This window comes from Miniopterus natalensis, chromosome 14 (assembly GCF_054644295.1).
Source record: "Miniopterus natalensis isolate mMinNat1 chromosome 14, mMinNat1.hap1, whole genome shotgun sequence".
Taxonomy (NCBI): domain Eukaryota; kingdom Metazoa; phylum Chordata; class Mammalia; order Chiroptera; family Miniopteridae; genus Miniopterus; species Miniopterus natalensis.
The window spans coordinates 54400766-54421963 of NC_142094.1; the positions used below are offsets into that span (position 1 = coordinate 54400766).

The 21198-nt window shown below is 59.7% G+C and overlaps 1 protein-coding gene across 2 annotated transcripts; it reads right to left on the bottom strand.

Moving 5' to 3' along the window:
- Window positions 1-377: 377 nt before the first annotated feature.
- Window positions 378-17329, bottom strand: PWWP2B (PWWP domain containing 2B). 2 transcript variants are annotated; one of them, XM_087824191.1, is made up of 3 exons: window positions 17205-17329; window positions 9556-10883; window positions 378-1017 (listed from the first exon to the last, which is right to left on the bottom strand). In XM_087824191.1, the coding sequence occupies exons 1-3, from the start codon at window positions 17327-17329 to the stop codon at window positions 1004-1006; spliced, it is 1467 nt and encodes a 488-aa protein (XP_087680317.1). In that variant the 3' UTR covers window positions 378-1003. The 2 variants fall into 2 exon arrangements, with proteins under 2 accessions (XP_087680317.1, XP_087680316.1); XM_087824190.1 differs by having other exon boundaries at window positions 9251-10883.
- Between the last annotated feature and the right edge of the window lie 3869 nt (window positions 17330-21198).

Below are 21198 nucleotides of genomic sequence, written 5' to 3' on the forward strand. Positions count from 1 at the left end.
CAAGCCACCTGCCCCTCATTGGAGCCTTGGCTCTGCTGAACCCATAAAGCAGGGGCAGGAATGGGGCTCCTTGGGGAGGGGACCCAGAAGAAACAGGAGATACGGGTCTCACTGGGAGAAGCCACAGCAGAACTGTCCCATTTGCAGGGGTGTTGCCCCACCGGGGAAGTCAGTGTCACCTAGAAGGCCCGAGGGAAGCTGGAACTCACTCCCCCTGATGAGCAGCAGTGCTGGGGACAGGTAGCTTTGACTCGTGGGGGACAGATCTCAATGTGGGTGGGGTTCCTTCGATAGGCATGGCCGAGCCTGGAGGCACAGGTGTCACTGGACACAGAGCTCCCTCTATTCTCGAAATCACTGAACAAAGAAAGCAGAACTCATTTTTTCTTTCTTATTTCTTTTTGGTCTTTAAAGTGACAAAAAGGGGAAAGGAACACACTCATACAAACAGTAGAGCAATGTCTTGTCCTTTCTACAGTTAAGTATGTTCTCAAAGTGACAGCCCTCATCGCCTCACACATACAGGTACCTCCTGGCATCTCGGGGACAGGGGGGCCTGGAAGCCTGTGCTGGGCCCGGGGGGACCCAAGCTCTGGGGCGAGCAGGAGGGGGGTGGGTGGGTCCCTGTTCCTCTAGTGCACGGAGACCCGGCACCAAGGACGCGAAGGACCCCACACGTGCAATCCGGTGCTCTGGAGTCTGCAGGGCAGCCCTGAGCTGACAGCCATTCCCAGGACAGATGAGGCCGCCAGGGCCCTGGGCTCCTGCTGCTTCATAACCAGAAAATCTAAAGTCCAAGTTAGGAGAATAAATATGTTCAGCCTCCAGGACCTGCGGTGCTCCTGGGGTTGTCCTTACAGCCAGACACACCTGCTTCTCCAGAAGGCCTGGAGCCAGGCTGACCACGCAGCTGGCAGAAGGCACGCAAGGTCCCTCGGACGGACGGGGGGCATGGAGGACAGGGGACACCCCTGACGTCGGAAGCTCCAGAACAGCCATGCCCTCATTGTCGGTGACCTTGTGAGAAGCAGAAAGGGGCAGAGGTTACCAGAGGCCAAGTACTGGGTACAGGTCCCTTGGGGTCCAAGCACCAGGCCTGACCATCCACTGGGTGTCATCTCAGCCTCTCCCCCAGGCCCCTCAGCTCCCACTGCCTTCTCCATCTGAGTCCACCTCCCTGGGTGCCAACGGCCAGGCCACAGAGTGCCTGCCGCTTCTGTCCTGGGCAGAGACCCCTGAGCCCATCCCACCCATTGGCGGCCCTGAACTGTCTGAGGGAAGATGCAGGCTCCTGAGGCCTCGAGGGCCTGGACCTCAGGACCCACCCTAAAGCCTGCAGCCCCGTGCCAGACACACAAGGTGCTGAGGGGATGCTGCTGTTCTGGGTCCTTCAGGCTGCTCACGACAGGGGCTTTGGGGAGCTAATGGCTGTGCACATGGCCCAGGTTCATGGCTCAGAGGGACCCCAGTTTCGGGGGGATTCTGACTGACATGCCCTAGAGTGTCACGCCCCCCAGCCCGGAGGCCCCCACCCTCCAGGCTGGCTCTCCTGGCTTAGGGAAGCCCCCAGGGTTGGGGGGCACACGCTCAAATAGAAAATCATTTTCCAGGTTGGTGGGGACTGCAGACTTCAGCCCTGCTTCTCGACATGTCCCCACCCCCCATCTGACCACCAGGTCTCTGGAAGGCCATCCCAGAGTGGACAGACCTGGCCACAGGGACAGACAGGCACCTCACCCCAGTGCCTCAGGGCAACTCCCCCAAAGCAAGCAGCCTGGCTTTCAGGGAGGGAAAAGCGTTCTCCACCGAGTTCTCCACCCCACTCGTCATGGCGTGGAGGGAGGCATGGTAGGTCTGCAACTCCATGTGCGACCCAGGAGGCTCCTGGAGGGACAGAGGGAGGCAGGGGGCCCAGGAAATAGGAAAGAGGGGGAGGGAGAGGCCAGGGGAGCAGCAGCCTAGAGTCCACAGGGTCTGGGCTCCAGGAATAGGAGGGACCTCAGATCCTACTGCCCTGGCCCCCAGGAGGGGCAGAGTCCCCCCGCCCACCCATGACTCTTCCACCAACACAAGAGGCAGAAGTGATCTGCGCCAGGTCCTGGCCCAGCCCCAAGACAGTGGCTGCTTCCAGTTTTGCCCTCTGGGAAGCCAAGAGCAGCCAGGATGACACCCCAACTGTACTGAGACCCCTGAGACCACCATGCAAGGCAGACGCCCACTCAGCCACATGGAAGGCCTTGCGGTGTGCGTGAGAGGGCGAGTGTGTGTGATGCCCCAGCTGAGGCCTAGGCAGGTGAGGAGCGAGGGGACACTCTGGCCTCAGTGCCACCACCCAGGAGCACAAGGAATCATGAGAGATAACAAACCAGCCTTAGGCCACACGTTTTGGGAAAGCTAGTTCACACAGTGATCGCAGACTGAAGCACACCTCACGTTTCTGCCGACGTGAGATTTCCATTTCTCTTTGGGGGCTGGGGACAAACAAGGGATCAGAATATAAAAACTAAGCAGCCACAAACTGAGGCCAGTCAGCTCTGCAGAAAACAGAAGTTGAGCAAAAGTAAACTATATTCATAATTAACCACATGGATAAGCTGCAGCTTTTAGTACAACACTGAATCTTGATGTAACCGAAACAGGCTTGTGTGCACGAGGGGCCGAGGGTTATGGGTTGTAAGATTGCAAAATGTTCAGCTGCCACAGAAAAGAGTCTGTGAATGATGCCTGAACTGAAAAGTCACGAAACAAGGAACAGCAGAGAAAGCGGGTCATTTAGGAACACGGAGATAAATTCTTCCCTTGATCACTTTAAAATCTGAACATATATGACACTGATACAAATAACAATTAAGTGGAAAGAGATTCTGTGAGAGAGCATCTTACTCCAATGTGTGACATGAACTAGGAATCAAAGCCTCTTCCATTCATGTCTAATTAAGTCCCAGGAAGGTGTGCAGAGAAATCCAAATGTCTTTCCACAGGCTCAGCGGCCAGCCCCGGGCTCTCCCAGGCTGGCCCAGCGCAGGGGTCAGAGCCCCGGCCAGCCCTGTGCCCCACCCAGTGCGGTGGCAGGAGTGTAAGCCCAGAGCAGTCCTCAGTGGGGGGTGACCCTGGCCCCAAGTGGGGGCACACGGGAAGCCTGGGGGGGTTGGAACAAGGTACTGACCTCCCCGGACTTTCCAACACGAGGTTGCTGGCCATGGGACAGGGTAGACATGGCTGATGGCCCCTCCTTGCCTTTTCATCTCTCAAGTGGGAAAGCAGTTGTGATGACAGCACAGTCCGATCCCCCCCTACAGGTGACAAACGTCCAGGCAGGAGCCGCAGGTGAGGATAACAGCCCACACGGGCAGGGCTCCGGGCAACCCCATCTCTGTGCATCCTCCTGCCCACCGGGGGATCCCTCCAAACCTCCGGGATGGCCAGGAGCTGCATTTGAGATCTGGTGAGGAAGGGCCATCGGGGGTCTGTAGAAATCACAGTGGGGTCCCCACTGGGGCTGCTGGCACAGGTGGGGGACCGCCACACAGCAAGCTGCCACTGCTACCCACTTTCCACTGTGTTTCAGGATCTGAAAGGGGCTCCAAAGGCAACCAAGCTTGGCTGCAAAGAAGCACACAGCCCAGAAGATCATTAGAACTGCCAAGTCCCCTCCATCAACAGTGTGACCTTTGGAGATGTCACTAAACATCCATCAGTCAAGAGCCTCATGAGAAAAATACACACGGGCCTTTAGAGGAGGTGACCTGCTGGGCACACCGGTGCCTTCCAGGCACCCCCTCCCCAAAGAGCTCTGCCAAATCAAACCACCTGAGGACAACGGCTGTTACTCGGTGTCAGCCCGCCCTCCCTGCCTGAGTGCTCACCCCACCAGGGCGCTCAGGCTTGCCTGGGCCTCCCCGAGGACACAGTTTTCTTAGAAAACTGGAGACAAACCCAGAATTACCCTGTGCTTTCCTCTTAACTGATGGGCCAGGAAACGTTCCTCAGAATAAGACAGAACCTCTGCCCACTCACTTCCCTCCTCCCACCCTGGCCAGCCCAGACACCGCCCCTATGTAATTACGGGATGTTCTGGGGGACCCTCCCTCTGGGACAGGAGGTCCCTGTCCCTTGACAACAGCCAGCCTGGGCAGCCCCCCGGAGTGCCCCTGCTGTCCCTCCCACCCCACCTGACTTGGAAACGGTGGAAAAGGCAGTGGGTGGTAGTTCAGAGAAAAGCTGTTTTTCCAGGGGCTTCCCGGGCCAGAAGACACCCTTTGGGCCAGGAAGCAATCCAACTGCCCAGTGACACAGGGGTCCCCCTGACCCCTTCCATGACCATGTCCCCCAAGTTGCCAGTCCCCTCCACAATGCTCAGTCCAGTCCTGGCAGGAGGCCCCTCACTCCCTCACATCCATGGAGGTGGCGCCACCCCCAGCCTCCCCGGCTCTGGGGAGGACAGACCTCCCCAGTGTTTCCCAGCAGGGCATTGCCGCCCATGCCCAGCAACCAAGGCTCCACCAGGCCTCACTGCCCACGCAGTGCTGACAGCCCCTTCTCCTTGTCTGTCCCTGGCTGGCCCAGCAGACCTCACAGGAGCAGTGTCCCCCTCCAGAAGTGCCCCCATGGGCCGAGATTACCACCAGGGACTCTACAATGAAGTCTGGCTGGGGCTGCTCTCCCCACTACAAGTCTCTGGCTGGGGCGGTTGACAAGATGGGGGTAACAGGATCCGCTCTCCTGCCCCCACACAGGGCCTGGGCTGCATGGACATTGGGTGGGAAGGAGGGTGAGGCCAGCCAGTGCCCAGGCTCCTGGGATGATGACTGATCTGCTTTGCTCAATGCTTAAGACCAGAACTAACAAGGCCTGTTTCCCTAAACCACAACCTTTCTGAAAATGGTGACATCAGTGCAGTTTCTGAGCAAAGATGGGAGTAGCCATGGTCAGAAGTGAGAACCTCCAGATGTCACACAGGAAGGTGCTGGGGCCTGGCTCCTGCTCCACTGTCCGCAGGCAAAGGACATGCACAAGACCCCCAGGTAGCTGCCAAAGGCCCTCCACATACACGACCCTGGGAAATAAGAGACACAGCCACTCTCTACCCTGTGGAGGGTGCACTACATGGATTGAAATGAGTGTGATACGCACATGCTCAGGACAGAGTTCCCTGGTCACTCAGGAAGGGTGACACATCCTGCCTTTCTGTAAGGCTTTATCTGAAATTTACCGGTGGCCAGTGACCCTGCAGCACTGCTGAGAATGGCAGAGGCTGGCAACTCCAAAGAAGATGGGTCATTATCAGAGTGCTGCTGCCCCGTGGAGGGGTCCTGCTGAATGTGATGGCACAGGACAGCACAGCTGGACCCTCCCCAAGTGCCCTTGGACCGTCTGACCCGAGGGCAGGTGCCCCGTTGAGGGCTCAGATGCCAGCTGGGTCAGTGACGAGAATATGGAGCAGGTGGTGGAGACCAGGAATCAGTGAAGGCCCTGGCAGAGCGCTTCCTTGAGGTTAAGGCACCTCAGCAGCAGGAGGGCAGCCCGAAGCCCCTGCCCCCAGGGACCTGGTCCCCAGAAGAGCAACTACAAACACCCCTGGAGGCTACCTGAGCGTTGCTGTGCCCCTGCCCCTACTCCCGCTGCACTTGATGCACCCACCGGCTGCCAAGCCCCCTGAGGCTGGAGGAGATGGCAGGAAGGTGCAGGGCGCTGCAGGTGGGACGGGGCCTGAGTCCCTGAAGCAGGCTCAGAATTACAGGCTTTGGTTTCCTTCTGGAACAAAATAATTACACCCTCCCAGAGGACCTGAATTCCCTGAAAGCAATGTGGATGTCAGCTGGAAACCGTCTTCAGAAGCAGAAATGCACTTTTATTCAGAGTTGGAAGAAAGAGAAAAGCTAGTTTGGGGCACGTGGCTCAAGAAAAAAACACCTTAAAAAAGTCAAAACCTAGGGACAGGATCTGGGTGATTTACCCTCGTCTGACCAGCCAGCACCACATTCACACAGTCTGGTCACAGCCCGTCAGGAGTGATGCCCTCACCGGTGACACCGCCCAGTTTCCCGGTTGGTTTTCCTGATCTGTGTCTTCATTTCCCAGGCAAAATCACCATTATGAAGCCGAAAGCCAGAGGACCCACATCTTGAGTGCACAGCCAACCTGCAGGGCAGTGGATCCTTCTGGAACAATGGTCCCTCCATCACCACACAACCCAGTCCACTTCACCACCACTGACCCCTCCCTGGGCCCAGGCACTGTCTGTAAAAGAGGCTGGGGGACCCTGAGCCGTGCACGAGCCCCTGATACAACAGCAGAGTGGGCGGCAGGGCGCAGCAGGTGAGAGGTGCCCCAAAGACATCAGGTCCCAAACCTGGAACCGGAATGTGACCTTCTACAGTGAAGGTGCTGCAGGTGTGATTACGTTAAAGAGTCTGTGATGACCAGATTGTTCAGGAGGGCTTCAAATGCCATCACAGGGTCCTTATAAGAGGGAGGCAGAGGGAGTTTCAACACTGAAGAAGAGGAGAGGAGGCCATGATTGGGGTGACACGACCACAAGCCAAATAACATCTGGAGCCCCCAGGAGCCAGAAGAATGTCCCTCACGAGCCTCTGCAGGAAGCAGTCTGGCCGACACCTTGATTTTGGGCTTCTGGCCTCCAGAACCATGAGAATTTCTATTGTTTCTAGACACCCAGCATGTGGTCATTTGTGACAGTGGCCACAGGAAGGCAATACAGAGGATGAGGCTGGTCCCAAAGACACCTTTTGCTCAGAGCAGAACACCCAGCACTCGGAGCTGCTCACCTAAAGGCAGGCCAGGGAGGCTCTGCTGTGTGAGCCCCAGAAAGCCCCCTGCCTGCCAGCAGCCCGGACACTGGGGCAGGAAGAGAAGGGGCAGGGCACTTGGTTCCATGGGAGGCTAGACAGCAGCCCTGTGGCCTGTCCAGCTCACATGGAACTTGTGAATTCCCCACTGGTCCAAGGGGCTGGGACACTGAGTGGCATTTCACCTACTAGTTCAGGGAGGACTGTGGTTTCTGGCCCTTGCCTCACCGTGGAAGCCCACCTTCCCCAGGAAAAGTGGTTCCCAGTTTCTCCTTCAAGAAGCCGGCCAGAAGGGCTGCCTCCCAAACAGCATTGCTGACTCTTCAAAGCACACTTCCCACCAGGAGGCCACTGACCGCATACAGAGAGGGAAACTGAGGCTCGTGGATGGCAGCAAGTCAGCCACCTGGCTGGGCAGACCTCCACTCAGTCTAATCCTCAAAACACGAAACCAAAAAGCCTATCAGGCAAAATCACTTTGTGTTTTGGTGCTAAAAGAGCCCCGGCAGGCCACACTCCCAGAGCTGTGTGCACTCCTGGGGGCACGAGCACAGCCCCAGAATCCAGAGCCCAGAATGAGACTCAGAGGAGGCCTGTTTGCGGGCCCAGGCCTTCAGCAGGCAAACCTGCCCAGCAAGATTCCTCCTGCTTCCGGACAAGCAGCCAGCCCTGCACCTACAGGGTGGCATTCTCCTGGCATGGGGCTCCCTGAGCAGGGCCGCGCTGGGCTCCCGGGCCGCCAGCTTCACTTGGGCTAACACTGTGTGGGCTCACCATCCCCTGTAACCGCTCACCATGACCTAGGACATAAAAGTCACTCTGAGGACTGGCCTGCTCACCACTCCCTGGGCGACAGCATGGGCCCACCACCACGCCGGTCCCCAGGCCAGGCCAAAGGTAGGAGACACCTTGTGAGCAGAGGGGTAGGCCAGGGGTGGCAAAGAGCACAGAGACAAACAAGACCCTGTGGATGGTCCCCAGGCCAACAGGATATGACCGCAGCCCAGGGGACCTGGCTGAGCCAAGCCACAGCCGGGTTAAGTCCTAGGAAGCTGACTGGGGGACATCTGCGCTTTTCCTGGACCCTTTCCACTCAATCGTGCCTACCACCCTCCCCATGGGCGTCCTCACAGGAGAGCCTTTCTCGCTGGCTCAGTGTTACCAGGCCAAAGCCACGCCCACACCCAACACGAAGGCCCAGAACTGGCGGGAGATGGGCCTGGTTCGGGAGAGGAAAGGTTTGTGCCCAGACTCCTGAGAGCAATTCAGCGTGGTGACCAGGCCTGATGCAGGAAGCAGGTAGGGAGACAGGGTAGGGAAAAGCCCCTCATCATGGCTTCTACCCTGGGATCCCCGCTGCACAAGGTGCAGCAGTGAGGTTCGCCAGGTGCCCCACAAACCCCTTCCCCAGTCACACATTAGCTGGCTCATCACCTCGGAAACTGTGGCATCAGACAGGTGGGTGAGCAGGCAGGCCAGGCCAGACAAGGTCACCTGAAGGTCATGGAGACCAAGGAAGGAGCCCAGCTGAAGTAGAGGACTGGTCTCGTCCTCAGCAGTGCCAGTGACCCTCTGGGGACACCCCACTGCCCAGGCACCAGCTGGTGGCAGCCATCAGATGGGAACACGCCCAGCATCTAGGGGCTCAATGGTAGCTTATGACAGGTGGCCTCGGCCCCTTGGCCATGTCCTGATATCCCACGTGGTGATCACAGACATGCCACATGGTGACACCTCCAACCTTACATGGTGACAGTCCCCAGCTCACAGAGTCTCTGTCTAGACTGGAAAGCCGACAAAGTTCTCCTAAAGGGAGGGATGGAGGGCAAGACACTGGTCTAGGGACAGACCCCAGAGCTACCTCCAGAAGCCTGGAGTACCCGGCCACCTGCAGACAGAGGAGAGTCCACCCTGGCACCAGGTGGAGGGGTGGGGGCCATATCTGAGGATAGGAAGCTCAATGATCTTCCTCCTTCCTGCCAAGTAGAGACCCCAGAAGAGCACCTGACCTGCGTGCGAGCAGAAGGGAACAGGAAGGTGTGTTCCCTCAGAGTGGTAACAGAAGAGGAGCCCCCTCCCTGCATGCCCCCATCAGTCAAAACCATCACCTTTAAAAAACTCACCTCTTTCTGCCAAAGGCTAACACAGAGTAAGGAACCACTCTATGGGTATTTTGAAAAATGGCCACAAAACACAAACCAGCTCCATTCTTTAAACAAGCTGTAGGCTGGCCTACTTCTACCGCATGTCTTCTGTGCTCTGCAAAGCTGGGTGACATTGCTAGCATGCAGGACGATTTTCCGGATGGTCCCCTTCGGAGCAGCGAGGCAGATGGCTGAGGACACCTCCCCTCCCCTGCAGGGCCCAGAGCAGAGGGACAGCGATGCAGACGCACACCCGGGATGGCCAGAGAGGAGGCCGCCCTCGGTGCACACACTCACCTGGTCAGGGAGCCCCAGTCACGTTTCAAACTGGGTTAAGAGCTCCCTGATTTCCGGGGCCACGTGTCGCGCGGCATTGGCGGCCTCTGTTATAGCTTTCCGATACATCCCCTTCTTCTTACGGTTAAATCTCAGTTTGAAAAACTCAGAGAAAGGGGACAGTTTGGAAATGGACAAGAATGATGTAGTCGGAGAACCAAACCACGAGACTTTCGCTTCTTGCCAAGAGGGCTCCCCGTCCTCCTTCTGGCTAAGACTGATGTCAAGCACACGTGCTGGCCACCAAGGAAAACCATGAATCTTACCCCACACGATGTCCCCTACGGCCACGGTCCTTCCGTCCTCGGTAACGCACTTGGAGATGCTCTGCGTGTGCAGCCTGACCGTCAGGGGCGGGACCGTCTGCCCCACAGGCTTGGACGAGGGCGGCACAGACAAGCCATCGCCAGAGGAAAGGTCACATGTGTCTGGTGACGTTACTTCTGAGCTGGACGATTTGGACTCGTCCAGGCTGTCACTGCTCCACACCGACTCCCGGGCATAGTCTGTTCTGCTCCTGGGGCAGCTGGTCAGAAAGGCCAGGCTGTCACGCCCATGTTTGCCCTGGGGACACCTCTTGCAGTCATCGTCCTCACAGGAACTTCCCGAAGACAAGTCCTCCAGTGCACCGTGGGCAGAGCCAGGGGCAGGGTGGGCAGGTGAGCTGGCCCGGGGGCCTGGCCCACAGCCATTGAGCTCCTCCACCAGCTCGGCCCTGTAGACCGGCTCCTGCTCACCAGCCCCCAGGCGGTGGGGCTTCAGGCGGATCTTGGGGGGTGGCAGGTCGGCACTGGGGGGCGTGGGCCGTGTCAGCTTCAGCTTTGGAATGGAGGCAGAGGGCCCACCAGGTGGCCTGTCCCGAGCTGCCTCGGGGTCCTGGGCACCGTGCAGGGCCTGCGGGGGGCAGAAGGGCTCCAGGGAGCCGTGCACCCGAGATGGGATCTCCACCACCTCGCCCTTGCCCTGGGGTGTGCTGTAGGAGATCTTGATGGCCGGGCTCCGGGGGACCCGAGCCTGGTCCTCCTCTCGCCTCTCCCTCTTGCTTCTCCTGGTGGTGGTGGAAGCCGGGTTGTCACCCCCGCCGTCTGGGTCCTCGTGCTTGCGGAGCTCCCTGTCTGGGTCTGAGCTGCTGCCCAGTCTCCTTCCAGGCCGGGCGTTGGCCGGGGGTGCGGGGCCAGCCTCTGGGGGGCTCAGAGTGCTCTTGCACTTCTCGCAGAGTACACGCCGTGGCCGCAGGCAGATGGGGCTCAGGGCCAGGCGGCCAGGGTCACGGTTGCGGGACAGGCGCCTTTTGGTCCTCTTGATAGTCCGGGGTGGTGGCTGTGGCACCCACTGCTGGTAAGTGTTCCTCAGCCAGAGTGGAGGCGGGAAGGGGGCACCTTCAAAATATGGGGGGAATGGGGGCAGACTCCCAGCAGGCAGTGGCGGCTCCAGGGACGGGGGCGGCTCAGGGCAGGAAGGCGGTGGGAGGGCCGACTCCAGCTGCATTGCCTCCGGATCCCCCTCTGTGGTGGCTGGGCCCTGGCAGCCGTTGACAGGGGTGTCCTCGGCCTGGGGCAGTGGAGTGGATGGGGGTAGGCCGAAGAGGCCGGACCTAGCAGGGGGAGACAGAAAGGACAATCAGAATGGTGATGACCCCCCACCGCCCACCCCCAGGCTCTGCCCAGAGCACCCGGAGGCAAAAGGCCCCAAGCACACAGTGTGGGAGTACCAGGTGAAAGCATGAGCTCACGAAGTCACTGACCAGCAGCAAGGCCACTGAGTGTCCACATCTCAGTTCCCAGCAACAAGGCGGAATGTGGGATCAAAGCTGGAGACGCCCTAGGACCCAGTGCCCAAGGATCTGGAACTGGCCTGGCCCAGCCTGTGGGGGGCTGGCTTCCAAGGCCAGTGGCCCCTTGCTCACAGCCCTCGGCTGCTCATTCTTCTCCTCTCAGGGGAAGACTCCAAGCGCACCCCCTGGAGGACCCCCAGTTCCAGGGCCCAGGCCAGCCATAGGATCCTGGTCCCAGCTGCCTGACATGTCTGGGGATGGGGACCATAGCTGCAGCCTCTGGGGACAGGACTCAGCCACCAAGCCAGAGCCCGGGGCCTGGGAGTGAGCCTACTCCACTCCTTCCTGAATGCTAAGTTGGCCCTATTGTTTCCAGTGCCCTCGAGTGAGGGCGTCATCCATGTTACCCTTGCCCACAACAATCTGGAAGGACCCCTCCTGCCTGGCACCCCCAGGCCCTTCCATCAGGACCCTCAGCTCCGGGACAGGGAGCAGCCAGAACCAACAAGGCCACATGACCTACAGGAAGGGGGCCTGAGAAGGCAGGAGGCCCAGCTCCCATAAGGAACTACAGCTGAGGCTCGCAGTGTGGCCAGCACCCAGGGCTCCCCAGCAGGACCTGCCCAGCCTGCTCTCTCCCCAGGAGTGCTGGGCCAGGCACCTTGAACAGCTTCAGGGGGCTTTGTTATTGAAAGTCGAGGGGCAGTGTGCCTTCTAGAGTACAGGGTCACCCCCAGGCCCAGTTGTTACACCATTCTGGAGCCCGTGTGCCGTGATGGTCAGGAGGTTGTGCCAGATTCAAAGCTGCTCATGGTGCAGCCGAAATACACCTACGTTGTTTCAAACAGTGAAAAACCCCAATAGTCCACACCTTCCTTCCACCATGAACACACATCACTGAAACAAATGTGACTTAATTAAGACTGCTTTAGCTAAAAGCTGTTATTTTTTAGCACAAAAATAGACATTGTGCCAAGTTACAAGCAATGAGGTTTAGAACGTGGCATCTTTACCTTCCTTTTTGAATTTAATCAGAGAGAAAGATAAATTACTTTGCTGCTTTTGAATCTACAGATGATCCTCACAGACTGATCTCCAGAAGGATCCAGGGGTGCTAAGAGGGGTTGACCATCTGTGATGTCACCATCTCCAGCACACCCCTGAGCACCAGGGCCGGTGGATTACCAGACCCTCAGATGGGGACATGGCCAGGCCAGGAGCAGGGTGCAGGCTACACCAGAAACACAGAATACAGAGCTGGAGACAAAGCCGTGTGAGACAGGCCAGGTGATGACCCCAGGGGCTGTCGCCTCCCCCATGGTCCTTACTGTCATGATGTTAATGACATGAACTATGGAGGGCACATCTGCCATCTGAACACTGCCCAATTTTTGTTTAATTCAAGACCACTGGTAAATGCCTGGAATCACAACAGACTTTTAATTTTCTTATTTTTCCTATCAGTCCAGGGGGCCCACAATCTAGGGGGTCCATAGTCAGGGGATCCATAGACCAGGGCATCCATAGTCTGGGGGCTGACAGTCCAGGGGGTCCACAGACCAGGGGTCCACCACACATCTGTGAACTGGAGGGTTGCTCCCAAGGCCTCTCCCAAAGCCTACTTCCTGCCCACTTTTGCAGACATTCAGACCATGAACTGGGGTCTGACATCCTCCTTTTCATCTGCATCCTCACAGACCCAGCCCACACCCCCTCCATGGCCTCCACTCCTTCCTGCCCCCAATCCCCTGGCCTATACCCCCTAGCACCTGCCTGTGCTGGAGCAGAGCCCTCCTGCCATCTGGGGCCCTGGGATCCCAAGAGCGGGATCACTGGGCAGCCAGCCCCTTTCCCTACACCCCTCCAGGAACCCTCTTCTGTATGGGCCCATGCACAGACTGCACCCTTGTCTCCTGGTCACCTCTCTTCACATACAGGCTGGGATGAGAAGTGTAGGACAAGTCACCTCATCCCTGGAGTCCCCACAGCTCTAGTCCAGGAAGGTTTTTTCCCCCTGTTTACGGTACATGTTCCTCAGGGGGGACCTTGCATGTTTAGGATGGACATAGGGCCCTTTGCCAGGGACCCAGGTCTGAGCCAAAGCCTTCAGTGTGGGCTCCTGGGTGGGCCAGCCTGCACCCACCAAGCGCAGGCCAGCATGGCAGCCAAACCCTCCCTGCCTGGCCCATCAAACTGGGGAGCAGCTTCAGTGCATAGTGCCCAGGGCCAGGGAACAGACGTGCCCCTGGCCTCCCTGGTGTGCATGCCCCTCAGCCCAGGACTGGGGCCCAGGGTTGGGGGGTTCCTCCCAGACAGTGTGGCAGCCCTGTGGAAGAGGCCTGCTGCCGACAGAGAAGGCCCCGTGACTCTGGCATGACAAGCAGCCATACTTCCTTCCCGGAGCTGCTGCCCTGCCCAGGCCACACCCACCACTGCCTGGTGGGTAAACAGCGGCTGGTGGGGCAGGACAGCTCAGTCCCTGGCTGCAGAGCCCAGAGCAGGTGCCCCAGGCTGCTGAGGCTTCAGCTCCCAAACCCTTTCAATAGCCCCATGAGGTACATGTCATCATCGCCACCCTAGTTCACGGACAGGGGAGTGAGGACCAGAGACCAGAGAGCTGAGCAAGTCTGTACTCAGATCCCAGCTCTGCTGACTCCAGGCCACTGTCTTCTGGGAGGACCTCAACAACCTGTCCCCAGAAGGAAGACCTTTACTAAACCCCAGGGCACAAGGCATGGCACCACTGGGGACTAGGGCTCACCCACAGGGCCCGGCCCTTCAGTGAAGTCAGGCTGGGCCCACACTGTCCCGTGCCCAGGGACAGAGGCCCTGGCCAGGCCAGTAGTGCCCACAGGGGACACCAGGCCTACTGTGGTATGGAGGCCTCTAGGTCCACCTCTGTACAGGGAGTCAGAAAACATGTTGGCAGGGGAAGTCACAATCTGGACACCAGAGTAGCCCCTCATCCAGGGCCACACAGGGGAGCCTGCCCCTCCCCCAGGATCACCAGGGAGAGCCACAGGACTAGGTGGTCACAGCTGGCCCCAGAGTCCTAGACGAAAAGGTTTAATAACCATCAGCATCATTTCAATAAAACTCAGCTGACTGCATCCCTCTGTAAGCCCCCTAAGGACTCCCCCAGCAACATGAGGCCAGGTCCCCAGCCCACACCCCCTCACCACCTCCTGGCAGAAGGTCTGCAGACCAGCTACGTGGGCCAAGTCCCCTTGTGTGCCACCTGCCCATTGGCTGCAGGTCATGCCACCCTATGACTCACTGGACACCTCACTCTCAGTCAGTCCCTCTAGCTCCCCTAGGGCAGTGAGGCCTGGACCAGGTGTCTGTCCAATGAATTGTCCCAGGAGCAGCCAGCATGGCCAAGTCTCCAATCTGGATCATTCTGGATGGGGGACGGAGTGTGCTCAGCATGGAGTGGGGTGCTCTCCTGCCTAGAGATTATTGGCTGGCTGAGTCTCCAGAAGCCTGGGTCCCAACCCCCCAGGTTGGAGTGTGGGTCACAAAGGCCCTCATACCCACTATCTGTGAGACCATCCCTTCACCACTCTGAGCCTCTGCTGTCCTTGGGCCACCCCTCAGCCAGGGCCACCCCACCTGAGGTCCTCAACCAGAGGTGTACTCCTAAACCACCCACAAAATGCCCACACCACCCTGCACCCCAGCCTGCAGAGTCAGAGCAGGGCAAGTCTGGGCCATCTGAATCATTACTGTGCCTGTGGAGATGCTGGGAGGACCATTCTCGGTAGTCTGCCTGGGACAGCCCACTTCTTGGCACACAGTAGGTGCTCAATGATTGTATGTGAACGTATGAGTGGTCAGGCACTCTGAGCCACTGAGGATCCTGGTTAAGATCGCACAGCAGCTGGGCAGCATGTTTCAAACTCAGGTGGTCAACGGACAGAAGGAGGTGCTCAGCACCCGCACCTGCTGAGACTTCACCTGGCCTGTGCACTCCTCTCCCCTCTGCCAGCATTCAGGGAAGAGAACCCACCTCTCAGAGCCCCATGGTAGGGACCCCCACCTCCCAAACACCCAACCATTAACACTGGTTGCTGGGCCCCACTACAGGAGAGAGACCAGGAATTTGTGGAAATGTCCCCTCCCGTGGGATGGCTGCATTCCAGCAGAGACACTGGGGTGTTACTGCACAGGACTCTCCAGTCCCCAGGTCTGATTGCGAACCCAGGAAGCTGCCAATACATGGCAGTCACCAGGGACTCATGCTCTTCCCTGCCAGTCAGTGCTCATACCTGACCCTGCCACTGTCACATACTGATACTGAGAAGAAACTGGCCCTAGGGAAGTCAGGTGGCTGCTGTGGACGCTGAGGCCCAAGGCCAGACCCCCACTGTCTGAATCACCCAGGCCAGGGTGTAAGCTGCCTCTGGACCCTGCCCAACAAGCAGGCTATAAACCTGAGCATTGCAGCTCATAACAGTACGGGCAGAGAAGTGGAATCAGGTGAACCGGGGAGACAGCAAAGGAGGCCAGGGTTGGCAGGCGCCGGAGCAGTGGGGCTGGTCTAGGACCAAGCCTCTTGGGCTGAAGAGCCAGGAGGGCAGGTTCATCTTCAGATTCCCCACAAAGACAGGGCAGGGGGGGCAGCTCAATTCAGAAAGAGAACCCACTGAGCAGAGCTGTGTCCACCGAAGCCCAGCTCCTGGTTCTGTGGGTGGCTCCGGTTACAGCCCAACGAGGCCGCAGGAGGGTTGACGCCCACATGTCCTACAGCTGCCAGATCCCAGCCGGGCCTGCTTCCTTCCCCGAGTCAGTGGGGAAGGGGGTGGGGAAGTGTGGATCTACAACCCAACTTAGCCACAGGCCTCAGGGAGGGTGCCTGCCACTTCTGCAGGCATCCCTAGCTACGAGTCAGGGTGGCCCCCAGGGCCTCCTTTGTCCTGAGTCATGGAGCCCAGAAAATGGGGTAGGGGAACCTTTGCTGCAAGTGCCCCTCTCCAAGGAGGAGGCCAGGCAGGGAGGGCTATGCAGCCCTGCACAGACCCAGGAGCAGGGACAGGCCCAGGCCTGCAGCCCTCCCTGAGGGAGGAACTGTTGGCTGTTCGTGACAGGGGGCACCCCAGGGCACAGGCTTGGCAGCTTGCGGGTGGCTATGCTGCAGCCCCCAAGTGTCACTTGGTTCCACTGAGCACTCTATGGTAGCCAACTCTGAGCAAGACGACAGTCACCGGAGGCCTTATGTTAAGTCACATGACTTGTGCATAAATGGCTTCTGGCACATCTAATGAAAAGATAATGCCAGCAGGGTGACTGTGGAATAGTGATGGTCACATCCAAGCCACCGGAACAAAATCCGGCTCCACCCAGGGAAAAGTCCAGCATCTGCAAGGAAAGCCGGTTCCTGAGCCCAGTATCAAAATAAGGCCCAGCAGGAGTGCCCGGACATTACTGTCTGGTTAATGCCTCATCATTTATCTGCGGACAGCTCACCACCATGTGACACTGTATCCAGGAGACTCCTGCAGCAGGAGGCCCTGCAGCACACAGGTACGGCTCAGCATGGACCTGCCCCAGGCCTCCTCCAGAGAAACCAGCACAACTTGTATCTCTACTCTTGCACCGCAGGGGGCTCCTCTCCCCCTCCCCCCCCCCAGTGTTTTTAAATGCCGGCGCTGGACGTGACTGCTGGTCACCAATCTAAACCTCAGCCACAGTTGCTCCGAGGAGCCTGGGGCACCGTGACATCAGACAGAACAGCATCAGTTGTGAGTAACTGCCAGGGCAAGTCCTGTGCATCTGAACCCACTCACCCCACCCCCAACGGATGACAATTCTGAAAACAGCTGAATTCAATAGTGCGTCTTAACAAAGAAAAGTGCGTTAATTATGGCAGACTCGCGGAGTTTCGGCGCGGGCGCGGGGACTCAGCTCCACGCCCCACGTCCAGGCCCCACCCGCCCCCGGCCCGAAAAGTAGCTACGACTTTGAAAGCCACTTTCGCCCCCGAGTGACGGCCGCGCTCGCGCGCCCCGAAACCCAGAGTGGGGAAACCGAAAGAGGGCGCCGGCGCTGCCCTGGACCCGGTCCGGCCCTGGGCGGGAGGTGGGGTGTCCCGGGAGGATTCCGGGGGTGTCCGTGGCCCGCGCCCCCCCCCACCTTGCTCACTTTTTGGTGCAGTCCAGCAGGATCCCGGCGAAGCTGCGCTGGCCGCAGCTCACGGTGACCAGCAGCGCGCCATTGACGACCTGCTCCACCCGCACCGGCAGCCGGCAGCCGGCGCGCGGCTCCATGCTCCCGCGTCCCGGCCGCCCCGCCCGCCAGCCGCCGCCGGGTCAGCCCGCGCGTGACGCCGCCGGCCGCCTGACGTCACAAAGCCCCGCTCGGCCAGCCACCGCGCGCGGGCCGGGGGCGCGGAGGGCGCGCGGGACACCCGCCTGCGCCGCTGTCCGGGAATCGGGCGCCCACAGACGCGTGCGGGGCCGCGCTGCCTCCGGAGCTGGGTGGGCGTGAAGACGCACTGCGCAGCTCCCGGGCTGGGGCAGGGTTTGCGCCTGGCCTCTGGGTGCGCTGGCCGCGAGCTTCCGTGGAAAGGGCCCAGGAGCTGGGGCCGAGGGGCGTCCGGGGACATTCCCAGGCCCTGCTCCAGGGCCCCTCCCCCACCCCTGCCCGGGGCCTTCCGGGGCGCCTCCCCTCCCGGCCCCAGGTCTCCTCCTCTCCGCTCCTCTCCGCCCCCCTGTCCCTGTACTACGGGTCCCCCGCCTCCAGGTCTGGCGCCCAGTGGCCACCCGGCACTGCGGGGAGGAAGTCCCGGCGGAGCGAGCAGGAAGCCGGTCGGTCGGGGCCAAGGACACACGGGGCGCCGAGGGGACACCATCAGGAGCGCCGCAGCGGCCCGTCTCTCCCCCGCCCCGTAGGGGGCATTTGGCAACTCCCGTGTGCTAGGCGCCCTCCTGGGTTAGGAGAGGATGTGCGCCGGGCTCTGGGTTCCCCGTGCGCCCGGGGTGGCCCGCACCAGGATTAGGGAGGGTGATGCCGTCTGCAAATCTCAGTTGCGAACCTGCCCCCTGAGTCACCGGGGAAACAGCGGGTTCCGTGCGACTCCACCGCGGCCAGTGGGGCCGGAGGGCCACGCGGCCAGTTCACAATGTGAAGGAACATTGCGAGGGGCAGTGGGGCTCCCCGGCGCCCGCAGCCGGCGGGCCACGGGGAGTGGACGCTGGAGGCGCGGAGCGGGTCCCGACCCCGCCCGGAACCCCCGCGCGTCCTGCTCCCGCGCGCCTTCCGCCCAAAGCTCTGGACTTTCCGAGCGCTTGCGCTCGGGGCCCAGCCTGTTGCAGTGACCTTGCCCGGCCCCCGAGCCGCGCTTGCTGCGCCTGACTGGGCAAGGGAAGCTGGCCCGCCGCCGGTTGTCCTGACGACCCGGACGCCGCCCGCCGCCGGGTCCCGCCCCTCGGCGCCCGGCTCGAGGCCCCTCCCGGCCCCGCCCTGCGTCATGGCCGCCACCCCTGGCGCCGCCGGGACCGCGGGGCGGCCGCGGAGCCGCTCGTGCTCGCCCTCCCGCGGCCGCCGGGCGCAGAGCCGCCCGAGAGGAGCCCGGGCGGAGCAAGGGGAGGCCGCAGGGACCTCGCAGTGCCTCTCTGTCCCCAGTTGTACAGGGTTGGGGAACGCGGTCCAAGGACCATCAGTCCAGCCCTAGGAGAGCTCCAGCGCGGGTGTGGGAAGGGCGAGGACCTGTCCTCTGCATGGCTCAGGTTCCAGCTGATACCAGAGGCACTCAGGCACCTCAGCCCGGCCACCTCTCCAGGGTCAACCAACCCCTCCCTGTGACAGCTCAGCCCCCAGACTAGAATGAAAGCTGCCACAGTCACCTGGCCAGGTGGCTGGTGTCCCATCATCCCACTCCCTCCATACCAGGGCCTGTTCCCGCTTTCTCTTACTGTGGAGCTCACCTGGGCTGGCCCAGTGGGTGGGTCCCTTGCAGCTCAGCCAGCTGCATCCGAGATGGAACCAAAGCTGCCTGGTCTAAGGGCCAGAGCCATGGGTCAGAGACCACGGATCTGCCTGAAGCCAGTGCTGAGAGGCCACAGGTGTGAGGGTCAGGATGGGCCCTATTGCTTGGACCCAGGCCACCTCACAGGCGGTCTCATGCTGGGCATTTGCTGGGAGAGAACAAGATGAGGCCCTTGAGAACTGTGGCCTGGTTAGCACCCATTAACACGTGCTAGCACCATCCTAGGTCCAGGGCAGAGTGGGGTGCATGAACCAATCAGGCTTCCCCCCCAGGCATCACCGTCATAACCACCACCATCACCACTACCACCACCACCACCACTACCATCACAGTTCTCCCCTGTAGCTGGACCAGCAGTAGGATCCTCAAGCCCTGGGCCATGGTCGGGGCTGGGCTGGAGCAGCAAACATGTACTACATCCCTGTGCAGCACCCACCCCCACTGGTATTTCACCGGGGCCAGTGGAGTTGCTCAAGGGCCCTGGTAGGTGGCTGGTGCCTCCTAGAAAGTTGCCCCACGCACCCCATAACCGGTGCCTTGTTACATCCCCTGTGAGTGGGGGCAGCACTTGTCAGTGGTCCCGAATTCCCGTCAGGCCCAGATCCGAGAGCCCTGTGTTTGCAGCATCTGAGCAAGAGCATTTTTAGGGTGGGGCACTCTTTTCCCAAATAATTACTTTAGCTTCAAAACAGTTCATAAGAAGCCCTTATTCTGAGCAGCTGGCTGTTTCTTCCTTACATCTGTTCTCCATGACAAAGAACACAAGTGAGAGCACCCTAAGTGGTGTGTCACTGAGAAATCCTGGGGGCAGAGTGTATTTGTGACGTTTCCTCCAAAGGCTCCCAGGCACCTGTCCAGGCCCTCGTTTGACCTGGTTTGCAGTCGGCCACTGATGTCCTAATGTGGGCGAGAGGAGAAATCTCCCCACATTGATTCAAACTCCTTGGCCAGAAACTCAGCTGTTTTGTGAGAGTCGGAGAACCCACAGAGCCTGGGCATGTGGGCCAGGACGCCTCCCCAGTCCTGCGTGGCTATGGCAGCGGTGGTGTGCCCCAGGCGCCACCTGCAGGGCAACGTGGGTCACAGTGCTGAGGCAGAGGGAAGGGTGCTGGGCTCATTCATGGCTTAAGCCTGAGGAACCTCTGGAAGCTCACATTCTGCACTTTGAGCCCTGAGCTCCCTGCAGAGGGACCATGAGGAGAGGCATGTGGGGGAGCCCTCAGGCCCCTAAGTGGCTTGTCACATAGCATTAGGTAACTGGGGGGGGGGTGAGAACACTGTAAAGGCCTAGGGAAGGACATGAAAGGAGGGGGTTGGGGAAGCGGGGAGGAGAGCTGACATTGACAATACCTGCCTGATTGGGAGAGAAGGTAAAAGGATTGTCACTAATAGAATAAAAAATACACACCACTTGAGGTTAACAAGGAAAAAAATGGAATCACTGCAACTGGGACAAACCAGCAAAAGTAACAAATATGATACTGGCGGGAGTAAAACCAAACATACTTGCCGTCCTGCGGGATGCTACCACTGGACATTTCTCTCAGCTTTTCCTTTTTAACCATGTGACAGTGACTTTGACCCGTACCCCGTTTCTAAGATTCTTGGAGCAAAGGGATTTCTAAAAAGAGTGACATGACTGGAGTTGGACCCCTGGGCAGGCTGAGCAGGGAACCCCCATAGCAGCTGGAAAACACCCAACCCAGAGAGCACAGGGCTGATGAAGGCCCCAGAGCTGGAGCAAAGGGAGTGGCCAGTGCTGAGCTAGGGTCCTGGCTTCCCTTCCCAAGAGCAAGACACTGGGTCAGACGGAACTGATTAGCCTGTGTGAGAGAGCGCTGAGTTCAGGGCTGATCTGGATTGGGGGGGGGGGGTGTCTGGGCAGCCTTCAGGGGCAGGGGTGTGCCCCAGCTGGATTTCACTGTCTCGTGTGCAGGCTGTGGGGTCTGCCACCAGGAAGGGTGAACGTCAAAGGAGACACCGCTGGCCGGAGGAGGGAGAGCTCACCCAGAGCCCCTCGTGGCGGTGGACTTCTGACCTGGCAGGAATGGGGTGAGCTGGTCTCCCCTGCATGGAAATAACTGAGTCGAGGAAGCTACAGTTATACTTGCGACCATGGCTAGAAATGAAAGTGGTGTGGCTGGTTTC